Below are 12751 nucleotides of genomic sequence, written 5' to 3' on the forward strand. Positions count from 1 at the left end.
TTTCACCGAAGCTTTTCTACACTCATGATCTTAAAGAAAATTGTGACATCACTGTACAACAAAGTTGTTCGAAGGATAATCTGGCAGACTTATTTATAAATGCATTACCAACCGCAACTTTTAAAAAATTGGTGCAAAATATTGGAATGCAGCCTCAGAGATCTTAAGTGATGTTTTCATGAGGGAGAGTAAATATATTGTATTCTTTTAGGAGTATATTATATGAATTATGTACTATTTTTCTTTCACTAGGTCTTTTCCCATTGGGTTTTTCCTAGTAAGGTTTTAACAAAGCATGCTACATATATATATGGGAATCTAACCGATAGTATTATGAATATTATGATAATAAATAGATATTCATTGCTTAATGTCCCAAAAGTCATGTGTCACCCTTCATGTTGTCCATGTGCCATGTAATTATTCATGCTTGGTGTCCATATAAGTCCACATCCTACTTGTCATTTTGCCTATAGATAGTGACATGTGGTGAATCTTAAAATTACAAACACATTGGGAAAATTCCATACAAATTGGAGAAAGTGGAGAAATTTGAGAATTTTCTCATTTTTTATTTTTGTTATTTTATTTTATTTTATTATTTATTTATTATGTTTTATTTATTTTATAATTATATTATATTTTATATTTTATTACCATCCGTGTTCCAGTTGTGTTCCCATTGTGTTCTGCTCCTCAAATTCACAACAGATTTAAGTTTAAACTATATATTGCTTAAATCTTCGGCATATCTTCTTTAAGTACAAATGTGTCAAGTTTCATTTGTGAACATAATAATAATAAGAAACGAAGCTTCATAGGGACAACTAAGAGAGGATATCATACTGACCAAAGAAAGATATTGAAGATGGCAAAGAGAGAAGCCTCGCAGTATAGAGAGACAAAGAACCTAGAAGAAATTCGATGCAGAAGCATTAATATTAGTTTTTGTTAATTAATTCTATTATATTATACTCACACATACATTTTGGAATGATCAAACTTGTACCAAACAAATCAAAATTCGCATCTTTTGATTTAAGTATTTTGCAGCAATTGAATTAATCAACATTAAAATATCTACCGATACTTTGATGTATCTATGAATTAGAAATTCAACATCAATATTAAGAATTAACTGCTATGATATCTCAAATATGTTCGATAAATACATATTAAACATTTTTAAAAATATCATCATTTAATGTAATTATTAATTTTAAATAATTTACCATCTTTAGGTTAAATTACATGTTTTGAAACTTTGTATATATTTTGTAACTTTTAAAAGTGTAATAACTATCTAAACTCTTTCAATTTATGTTCAATATATCCCTAAAACTTTAAAAATTATCTAAAACATCATCAAATTTTGTACCTAATAAACTCTTAAAATTTAAAGATTGTGTTTAATAGATCATTTTAAGGAGCAAAATCAAAAGTTCATGGTTCATTACTAAATTTTTTAAATAAATAGACACAAAATTAAATTTTCTTTAACCTTTTCTTTAAACCACCCATTGTAGATCATAAAACTCGCACTCTCAAAGTTGGTGTTACCAGAAAATGAAGAATCATGGACAAAATCACAAAGAAAAACAATGAGAAATATTATCCTAATTTCCCAGCTTTTATAGTACCAATCAAGTACAGTAATATGGTAATTTATTACCTTAGTTACGAGAATGTTTATTCTACTCAACATGTTGATAATGTGTTAAGGTTTCTTACAAATGATTTGACTTATGAACAAAGTCAACCTGGGTTTACTTATATGTTGACTTCATGTGCAATGTTTGGCTTGTGATTCTACTCTGTCTGTTGTTGTAAGGCAGAGGCAGCTTTCTCTGCCTCAAGCTCTCTTAGTGCTGATGAACTCAGTTTTTCTCCATCAGCCTCATCAGTAACTAAATCTACAACTTCAATCTGCAAACAGAAAACACCAAAATCGCACAAATTCAATGTGGAATCTTTTGTACTTCATACAAAGGATGATGCGAAAAAGACTCGGACCTTCAGTTGCGAAAGGCCATTTTCGGCTCGCTTCTTGTTGACCGACATTCCACCTGGTAATGTCTCGTTGCTGCAAAAGGAATAACCCAGCGAGTTTTGTTTGGCTTGGATGAAGAACATCATCATATTCACAGTGAATATTAAGGATTTATTAGAAAATAAAACAGTAATGGAAAAACCTGACAATAATTGCTTCCAATGTTTCATCAACAATGGATGGACCATATGGATCCACGATAGGTTCAACGTTTATTAACAGCGCAGGCTTCACAGACTGCAAAAATCGTGGAACAACATTACTTGAGAAATCCAACCAACATTGAAAATAATATTTATTCACAAGCTGAGTTACAGTTGAAACAAACTCTCACAAGCCTATAATTTTATAAATGACATTATTTCCTCAAGGCATCATCTAAAGATTCAGAAGAACAGCAATGAATGATCTTCTTGCTAAAATGAAGTACAAGAGGAACCTTTACCAATTCTTCATTACTAGGTACAGAATGAGACCCTACCTCGTGCCTATACACAAAGAAATAGGTTCCTAAATTAAGTACCTTGATATAATTTACGACATTTTGCATTCTTTCCTCAATAGGTTGTATGAGTTCCGGGAACTGCAGTGAAGTAAAACAGCAATTTAGATGACTATCTCAATCCCATGGTTGTAGAAATAAAGATTAAAGCAAAATGACCACCTAGAGCACTTGTAATAAGTGGCAGATTGTCTCATTTTTTTATCAGAGGAAAATTTTTTAAGTTTAAATTACCAATCAGAGCATTCTGCAGGAAGAACTTCGTGTTGATCATGTGAGCAGACTCATAATACGTTGTAAAACTAACTAGCAATGCATTAAAAGTTTGTAAAACACATACTAAATAGATTTGTTAAAATTAATACCAGCTATCCAGAACTGAGTGGAAGGTCGTTCAATGCTTCCAAATGTAGATTAAGGAAGACGGAAAAAGATAAAACTGCAAGAAATTGAACAGAAATGAAGTTAAGACCTTTTTTTTACTCAGCATAGGACCATCACAAACTCCAATCAGAATCCGATCCCTTGCCAGCTCTGCTGCAGCCTGAATTCCACCATTTACTACCATACCTCAACAGATAAATAAGAAGAACATTCAAAATAAAGAGGAGAGATACCTTGAGAAAAAGACGGTGACCATCGTGTAATCGGTCAAAAGTACCACCAAGAACCACAGTTCCATATGAATTTGGAGGAGAGATTTTGGAATTGATTATCGAATCCTCTGAGATAGCCATTTCTAGGAACTCTTGGAAATCTACATTAACGCATATTGAACCTTAATTCAGTTCATGCCAATTTATTAAACTACAGGGCTTATTATCTTTTATATATATATAGGAAACAAACAAATACATTCATCAAAAAAGAAGGCACAGCCTAAGGGCAAGGGGAAGAGGAAACCCCCTCCCCAAAAGAAACTATACAATACGAGCCTTCCAATTGATTGTTAATAATCATAAGAAGGTTGTAATTACAAAAGTGTTTGGTATAATTTGTGCACCACCAAGAGGCTGCATGTTTTACCAAAGCCCAAAAAGAATCAAAAGAATTAAACTTATCTTCAAAGATTTTGCTATTCCTTTTGTTCCAAAGGCACCACAAAGGAGAGCACGAGTTACTCATCTCCGTAGGATTTTTCCTTTATCACCAAACATGCCACCATGAGGACCATCCAAAAACCAATCATTAATCTTCTTAGAAAGACAAGTAGCTAGCCCAAAAGTGTTGAAAAGGGGACTCCCACCATTTTGCGGCAAACTCGCACCGTAAAAATAAATGGCCCATAAGACGTCTTGCATGGAGGGGGAGAGAGACCACCTAGGAAACTTCCTTTGAAGCTTCTCATTGGTATTAAGACTTCCATAAGCAAGGGACGACAGGAACATCTTCACCTTTTTGGAGATCTTTAGCCTCCACACAATGTTAACCATCGGGAAATTACATTTCGAGGCCTCCCTTGTCAGATTTAGGAAGGTAGATTTAGTAGAAAATTTGCCCGAGGAGTCAAATCATCCACTGAAGGCTGTCCCTAATTCCGTTCACCACCCAAGAATTCAACAATTGCAGGAGGGCAATGGAACTGGCCAAATTCTCTGTCAAAAAGGTTCCTTCTCGGCCCTAAATCCCAAGCTTAGTTCAACTCATTCCAACAGTCAGCCACAACATCCTTCCTTTTCTTTTTCTAATTTTTGTGAAAATAAAGTAGATGTCTTGATACAAGGTTGCAAGAAGTTGAGAAGCATACCATCTATCAAGCCGAAGCAAAAATGGGGGACGATATATATATGAAGAAGAAGAAGAAGAAGAAGAAATAAATAGAAATGAAAATAAAAAATAAATAAATAAAGCGAAGTCGTTTCTGTGCTTTAGAAAGAGTGGTTATTATATAGAGAGAGGGAGGGGAAGGTCCGTTTCGATGGACGGAGATGAGTATTTTCCATGCGTGGTGGTAGGCGTGTGGACTAACGGCGCCGGGAGGCGGTTGTCTTGTCACAACTTGTTCTAGTCAGCATTAATTTCCATGGCTGACCAGAACAAGTTGTGACAAGACAGCATTAATTTCCATGCTCTGGTCAACCGCCTACTAGTTCAAATGTTTTTCAGACGCTGCCAGTCAGATGCTCATACTTGCAAGTGGTGATTTGATAGAAAAAGCGCGAGCTAATGTATCTTTCCTGCGTTGGACAACTTCGGACGCATGCCCTTGCATTAGCTTGGCTTGCAACACTTAGTGAATTTTCATGAAATTCTGTAATAAGATGTGTTAGTGAAGCAGTTTTAACAAGAAGTATGATTTTGCAAGAGTTAGTGATGTGTTTGAAGAATTTCATGCATTTTCTTTTATCATTAAGAATCCTAATTGTTCCAACTTTTAAGAGACAATAACTTGTATTTCTACAAGTCATCATAGACAAATTGCAAGGAGGTCGTCATGGGAGGCATGTTTTTTGCCTGCTCCCTCTCCCTCAACGTGCCTAAACCAAACCCTGACGTAGATCGCGCCAAAGAACTTGAAATGAATTTGCCGCCTGCGACGTTGCAAGAAGTCTGCTGAACCTTATCATTTTGAGGAAGAAGTCGTAAAAAGGTTTCCGTAGGTCGGCCTGCAAAAGGATCATTATTGACTAAGAAGCACAAACACTTCATATTAGAGGTGGTATCGGCGTCAGACACGGATTCGTCCGAACACGCCTTTTTTTTCTTTTTTGAATTTTGAACACCTGTAGTGTAGGACACGCAGAAGACACTTAATGACACGTTGGAAAAATATTAAAGATGAAAGTTAATTTGAACTGGCCCGAACTTGAAGCCCATTAGGCCATTAACTTTCTTTCTAAAAAAACAATAAAGAAATCATAAAACCTAAAAAACTTATTAAACTTTTTGACTTCTCCCACCTTGTCGTGCACTTCACGAAAGCAACCAGCAGAGTCAAAAGACTCAAACACTAAAACTGAAACGACCACCCTTCGCCCTTCTCACTTCTTCTCAGCGGAGCAAACGTTGCCACCGTGCCGCTGCTTGCTCACCATCGCTCCTCATCGTTGAGTGCTCGCCTCCACCATGTTCCAACCTATTCATTCCACTGCTGGTTTTTGTTTTATTTTTGTTGCCACCAAAGCAACCAGCACATCAAGTATGTTCTATTTTTTTAGCTTTATTTTTGCTTCGGCCTTCCCTTCCAGTTTTATGTTTTACTTGCCGGCAATATTATCAAACATCCAACTTCTAAGTTTTTTTTTTTTTTACCCACTAGCGTTTAGCATTTACCCATCCTCAAAGTTCATACATTTTTTTTAGCTCTTGCCTACTACTGTTTAAAACTTTAAACCATCCTCAAAGTTCATACCTTTGTTTTTAGCTACTACCTACTGCTGTTTAAACCATCCTCAAAGTTCATACTTTACTTTTTCTTCATTAAATCTTTCATGTTAGCCACTACCTATCTTCAATTTCTTTGTTAAATGTTAGGATGGCATCAACAAATTCTAGCCACTGCTAATCATCAAATAGTTCCATGGAATCTAACTCCCTTGAAGATAACTCAAAACCCCTATGACAATATGTGACAAAGATTCAAAAGTGAAGTGATGGGAGTGGAAATTTTTCATGGCAATGCAACTTTTGCCATGTCCCAAAGAAGAGCTCGTATACAAGAGTTCGAGCTCACTTGTTGAAGATAAATGATCAAAGAGTTGGGTCGTGTTTAAAGATCACTTGATAACTTGTAGAAATACAAGTTATTGTTCTCTCAAAGTTGGAATAATTAGGATTATTTGTGTTGTAAACGTACTCTTGTTAAAGGAAAACGCACGAAAGTCTATATATGTGATAAACTCATACAAAAGTACCATTTAAGTGAAAAACTGCTTCACTAACCCACTTTAATGCAGGAATCAAAAAAATCTACTAAGCGTTGCAGACAAGGCCAACGCAAGGGGTATGCATTCAAACTACTCGACACATGGAAAATACATTCGATTTGTGCAATCCACATCAAATCATCAACTTGCAGGCATGGACATCTGACTGACAATGCCTAATCAAAGCAGAGTGGCAGGCAGCTATCTCATGGTATGGAATTTAACGCAATCACGTCACTAAGTGGCTAAGTGATTGTCTATATAAGGAGAAGCTACCTACAAGAGAAAAAGTTAGAAAAATCAGACAGTGGACAATTAACAAAGTAGTTAGTCATTCTTCACCTCTACCGTCAGCAAGCAAGGAATAGGAGAGACGAACACCATTTTCCACCATTGATAGCGAGGTGCTGCCGGAAGAAGCTTAAGAGAGACATCTCCTTCAACTCCTTCATCAAGTTGGCCACAACAAGCATTAAAAACAAGCCAAAGAGGACAAGAGATTGAACTCTGCTTTGCATTCTCATCAACCACTCCACTTGATTGAACTAAGATTGTTTGTACCAAAACTTATATCATTAATTCAATCTCATTTTCAACCCTTCTCCACATCTTCATTTGTTTATTTTTTAAGTTATTTGTGTTTGTGAACTTTTTGGCTTGATGAATGCATAAAGTTTATGCTTGAATCTACCTAATCAGTTGATTGAAGTGAAAAAGCAGTTAAGTCACTCGAGAGAGTAATTAATTGTTGAATGCATCAAGCGAGGACATGAAGTAATTTTAGAGATAAAATTGTTCATATCTTTTGTCTGTTCTTTGTAACTAACACATGCACCCTAGAGATAGGATTAAGTGTGGCATCCGCATCGAGAGATGTTGAACATGAATTTGAACAAATTCCCAACGCATCACACATACACTTAGATTTTAGCAGACATCCACACCATCTCCATATTCATTGTCATTGTGTTCACATAAATTTGTAGTTCCCACTAGGAAATCAACACATACCATTAATGCTTGAGTCATTCATCCACGAACCCTTTTTCCTCTTTGAATTCCTATATCCTCTTGCATGTCGCCAATAGTTAGTGTAAATATCCAACACCTATCAAGTAATAAGGAAACCTTTGCAATAGATTCAAAGGCCAACTCTGCGTTAGTATACTCTAGAGTCCTCGCGTTCCACCCTGGGCTTACCAAGACACTTAGGCTAGATTTATACTTAGGTCTAGCTTATGAAGACTTGTATGCATTAGTAAGGTGTGCATGCATATCATCAATCCAATGTATAGCATCTTTTGCATACCAAGAGATAGATTAAATATCTTCATCATTTACCATCAGTATCACAATCATTCCTGCTTCATCATTATAAACAAGATCAAGAATTAAAGAAAGCAAACATCACTCTAAAAAGATATAGCTGATATGCAAAAATTAGAGGATGGGGCAAAAAATCGAATGGAAAGGAAAGCTCCTAAAAATGTTCTTTTGCCACTGAGATCACTTTTAATCATATCAATTGGCGGAGTGAATGTGGGTCCTTCTCCCATGAGTAGCTTTGACTTAGATAACAAGAAAAGAAAGGGCAATAAAAGTGCACTAGAAAAGTCATTCAACAAGACATCACGAGACCAATTAGATGTACTTATTACTCAAATATTTTATTCTGCGGGCTTATCGTTTCATTTAGCAAGAAATCCACATTTTATAGGTGTCTTTTATGCTGCAAACAATTTGTTGTTGGGATATGTGCCTCCCAGATATAATACTGAGGACTAGTCTGCTCCAAAGAGAGAAGGCAAATATTGAAAGATTATTGATACCTATTAAAGGTAAAGGCGGAAAAAGGGAGCAAGTATTGTGAGCGATGGATGGAGTGACTCCCAAAGAAGATCATTGATTAACTTCATGGTCATTTCTAATGGCAAACCAATGTTTCTAAGGTCAATAGATTGTTCCGGTGAGATCAAGGATAAGTACTACATTGCAATCTGATGAAGGAAGTGATTAATAAAGTTGGTTATGAGAATGTTGTTCAAGTGATAACAGATAATGCTCCCAATTGCAAAGGTATAGGAAAAATTATCAAAACACAATTTACGATGATTGTATGGACAACATGCGTAGTTCATATGCTAAATCTTCCTTGAAAACATGTGTTGCCAAGAATGTTGAAAATAATCAAATTGTTTATGGATAGTGCAATTGGATTTTTTATATTGCTGGGACGTCATGGTATGAAAAAATTAAAAAATTTATCATGAATCATTCCATGAGGCTCGCTATGTTTAATGAATTTGTGCCTCTTAAATTGTTTTCAGTAGCTGAAACACGTTTTGCATATGTTATCATTATGCTTAAGAGGTTTAAGCATATTAAAGGCAGCTTACAAGCTATGGTCATAAGTGATGGCAAGTTATAGAGAAGATGACGTGGTGAAGGCGAGGCATGTAAAGGAGTTGGTGCTCGATGACATATGGTGGCACAAAATTAATTATGTTTTGTCATTCCCTTCACCTATATACGACATGATTAGAGCTTGTGATACAGACACGACTTGTTTACATTTGGTGTATGACATGTGGGATATAATGATTGAGAAGGTGAAGGCATCGAAAAATAAACACAAAGGGTTGCGACCAAGTGAATTCTCTTCTTTCTATGATGTGGTGTATAACATTCTCATTGATCGTTGAAACAAAAATAGTACTCCACTTCATTGTTTAGCACATACTTTGAATCCAAGGTATTTAGTTAACATCTTTTTATCCTTGTTCTAAGCTTATAGTTTATATTTTTTGAGTTTAACATTATTTTTAACTTATATGTAGATACTATAGTGAAGAATGGTTTACACAAGACCCTAATCGAGTGGCTCCGCATCAAGATGTGGAACTAACTAGAGAGAGAATGAAGTATCTGAAGAGATATTTTAGTAGCCTTGAGGATCGTGCAAAAGTAAATGTAGAATTTGCTAAATTTTCTACAAAAACTAGAGATTTTTCTGAATATGATTCCATATCTGAGAGATACACTATAGATCCTACAAGTTGAGGGAAACTCATGGTGTCTATGCACCAATGTTTCAAAAAGATAGCTTTTAAGGGGTGTTTGACACACTAAACATTCCAACTTAACTCTCATAAACTTGACTAGGTACAGGGGTCAAACCAGAGATTTAAATCGGGTCCCCGGTCGGGGACGGGGAGGGGATTCCTGCCCTGTCCCTGACCCCGAACCCCGCCCCCGTCTCGATTTTTTTTAATTATATATAAACAACTAAAACAGTAGCTTTTCAATTATTGTTTCAGTTTTTTTTTTTTAATTTTTCTAATTATAATAAAATTATTTTTTATTAATTTAAACAAATATATATAACAATAATATTAATTTCTTATATGAAATTTACAATTTCAATGTAAATACTAAATTTAGTTAATTTTAAATAATAAAAATAATAAAATAACAAAATAAAAAGTGGGGATTGAATGGGGCGGGGACGAGGATTAAAGATCCCCATGGGGACAGGGATGGGAGTGCATCCCCGCCCCGGCCCCGTTGTCATCCCTAGTCTTTATCATATTTACAGCTAGGTCATCAAAGTATTAAAATTGAACATCAAAGTCTGTAGAAATTAAACCCTCGAATGATTGAACCATCAACCTTATACATACTATCACGCAACAAGCACAAACAGGTACATACTATCAGGCATACAATCAATCAAATCAACAATTCGAGTGCAATCGCAAGATAAAAGTTCGAGTACCTAGTGATGGAAAGGAAACTAAGGAAGACCATTAACTCTAAACAACTAAACCACTTAGCTAACAACCTAGGTTCTAGGTCAGTCTACAGGAACAAGTCCGCTCTGATGCCAAATGTAACGATCCCAAATTTCAATACTAAACTAAGGATCATCACCAAAATCTAACCTGTAACTAAGTTACCATCTCTTATTACTTTAGAAAAATTTTGGCAACATAACTGCCGCTACAACAACAAAACCAACATTTTTATTATAACACCTGATCCAAAGAAATGACATCTAACTACATTCAAAATAACAAACTTCTCTCAACATGACTATCAAAGTTTCCAAGAAAACTAATATTCAAAATATCGACTTATCCCGATCCAACTAAACTTATTGAGACTAAACAACTCAAACTAATGTGAAATTCAAACATATTAGATAAACTAAAACCTATTACAAATTTTCCAACTCCAAGGCAACTAAAACACTTTTATTTAAAACAATGTTTGCATTCCAAATTTCAAAATGAAATAAAAACCCATAATGGAAAGGAACAAACAATGACATAAGTTTAATGGACAATCTTCCTCAGACTCCCTCTTCACTATCACCAAGGTCGCAAATCTCGTCAATACCTACAGAATCTGGTGGGGGGTCAGTACACACTTGTACTGGTAAGTAACCCACACCTGAAGGGCCCCCAAACAGCATACATATATTGCAAATAAATATACAACAATAGTAATGTCAATCGCAACAAGCTAAATTCATGAATTAAATCATCTATACAGGGCATACATATTATTAAACCAACTCCTCAAACACACTAAACATTCCAACTTAACTCTCATAAACTTCTTAAACGAATTACTCGAGACATGTTGACCTCTGAGCGTATGTAGGATCCTATCACTCTTTACGGTGCTCATCATTCAACCCTTAGTCGTACCTAAGACCTTGAACTGCACATTGTCCCTTGACCGTACTCAAGGCCACGATGTCCCCAATAACACCCAATGTTCGCCCTTAGCCATACCTAAGGCTCAAACATCTCGTCGACCCATAACCATACTTAAGGCCCCGATGTTCCCAACAGCACTCGATGTCCGACCCTTAGTCGTACCTAAGGCCTTGAACTGTTCGTCAACACTTAACCGTACTTAAGGCCTCGACTTTCTCTATAACACTCAATGTCCAACCCCAGCCGTACCTAAGACCTTGAACATGCATCGACCCTCAACCGTGCTCAAGGTCCCAATGCTTTTCTAAATCAAATAGTGACATCCCAACTTTCCTTTATGAACATAGTCCTCAAACATCCTTTCAACACTATTTCACCCAAAATGCATGGATCTTGTAACATACGTCTAAACCAAGCCTTATGCCAAAACGACATGATACTTTTAACTTTAAACATATGTATATATACAAACATCTTAGCAATAATGTTCAGAGAGACACATAATAGCATCAAACATATTGTACGTTATACAAGTCAATGCAAGAACATTCAAGCCAGCGTAATCATATCAGAATACATCAACATAAAGATGGCATAAGCCACAATTATACATAATGGAAACAGAAACATGCATCGTGCTAGCACACAAGCACACAGACCCAACAACTAGAATTCTACTTACCTAAACTTTCTAAAGCGCTCCTAATTATTCAAGAGACTCCAAAACGCGTAGAAGGGAAACGATTGGTGGAAAAGGATTTAAATAGGTCCAATATTAATCCCAAGCTACACAAAAAGATTGTCTTGAAGTTAAAGACTAAGCCACGATACTTAAAAGTGTTAGAAAGGAGTTTATAGCACGATCCCCCAATGGAACTTACCCAAAGTGACCTTAAACTTCAATCTCGACGCCTCGAATCAAGCCTAAATTACAAAAAACGATACCCAAGAGTTAAAAGCTAAATTACAACATCTGACTTTAATTCGAAAGGCTTTAAACGGAATTCTACGACCTAAACTCACCAAAACAGCCTCAGATTCTTGCTGAAGAGTGTTCGATTTGATCCGAAACTACTCCAAATCTACGAAAACAAGCCTCCAAGCATTAGAGGCAAATCTAAACGACCTTAAGCTAGTTCGAAAATTAATTTAGAGTCAAAGAACCCGCTGAAACTTACTCAAAACGACCATAATCCATGCTGGTTGGTGTCCGATTTCGCTTAAACCTACATTTTTTGGAGCCATTAAGCAAAGAGTAACTTAAATCTAAGGTCGAATAACTATGGGTAAGTGTCGAAACTCACCGAACAGAGGGAAAACACTGTGAACGCTGTTGAAACGATGCTGAAACTTGTCCAAGCCGCGTGGTCGCATCCGTCGCGGCTGTTGTGCGTGGGTCAGAAATTGTCGCTCGCTTGGTGTTCGTTTCTGGAGAAGAACGAGAGGGGAAGATGTTGCACCGTGGTCGACGGGCAAGAAATTTCCGTCGCCCTCCTTGTCTGTGGGTTTCGCCGGAGATGAAAGGTCAGAAGGTGGGAGCTGGTCGGCTGTGCTGAACACGCAGAAACAAAATTGAAGAGAGGATATGGAGTAGAGAAGAGGAGCTTTC

The 12751-nt window shown here is 36.2% G+C and overlaps 1 protein-coding gene across 4 annotated transcripts; it reads right to left on the minus strand.

Moving 5' to 3' along the window:
• Nucleotides 1-1589: 1589 nt before the first annotated feature.
• Nucleotides 1590-12751, minus strand: LOC120084192 (phosphopantetheine adenylyltransferase). Of its 4 annotated transcripts, XM_039040106.1 has the most exons (11): nt 12447-12751; nt 12321-12368; nt 12166-12224; nt 12024-12066; nt 11825-11928; nt 3170-3309; nt 3025-3096; nt 2574-2633; nt 2193-2287; nt 2014-2083; nt 1590-1926 (listed from the first exon to the last, which is right to left on the minus strand). In XM_039040106.1, exons 6-11 carry the CDS (start codon nt 3287-3289, stop codon nt 1810-1812), a joined length of 534 nt encoding a protein of 177 aa, XP_038896034.1. In that variant the 5' UTR covers nt 3290-3309; nt 11825-11928; nt 12024-12066; nt 12166-12224; nt 12321-12368; nt 12447-12751; the 3' UTR covers nt 1590-1809. The 4 variants fall into 4 exon arrangements, with proteins under 4 accessions (XP_038896034.1, XP_038896027.1, XP_038896014.1 ...); XM_039040099.1 differs by lacking the exon at nt 11825-11928; XM_039040086.1 differs by lacking the exons at nt 11825-11928; nt 12024-12066; nt 12166-12224.

This window comes from Benincasa hispida, chromosome 1 (assembly GCF_009727055.1).
Source record: "Benincasa hispida cultivar B227 chromosome 1, ASM972705v1, whole genome shotgun sequence".
Taxonomy (NCBI): domain Eukaryota; kingdom Viridiplantae; phylum Streptophyta; class Magnoliopsida; order Cucurbitales; family Cucurbitaceae; genus Benincasa; species Benincasa hispida.

Bases quoted from the DNA above. Each gene is read 5' to 3' on its own strand.
- LOC120084192 (XM_039040086.1), bottom strand. From the start codon at position 12,516: ATGCGACCACGCGGCTTGGACAAGTTTCAGCATCGTTTCAACAGCGTT. The intron at 3,097-3,169 runs GTATCTCTCCTC...GGTGGAATTCAG, and splicing joins GTCACCGTCTTTTTCTCAAG to GCTGCAGCAGAGCTGGCAAG. The intron at 2,634-3,024 runs GTCTTAACTTCA...ACTTCACTGCAG, and splicing joins CTATGCTGAGTAAAAAAAAG to TTCCCGGAACTCATACAACC.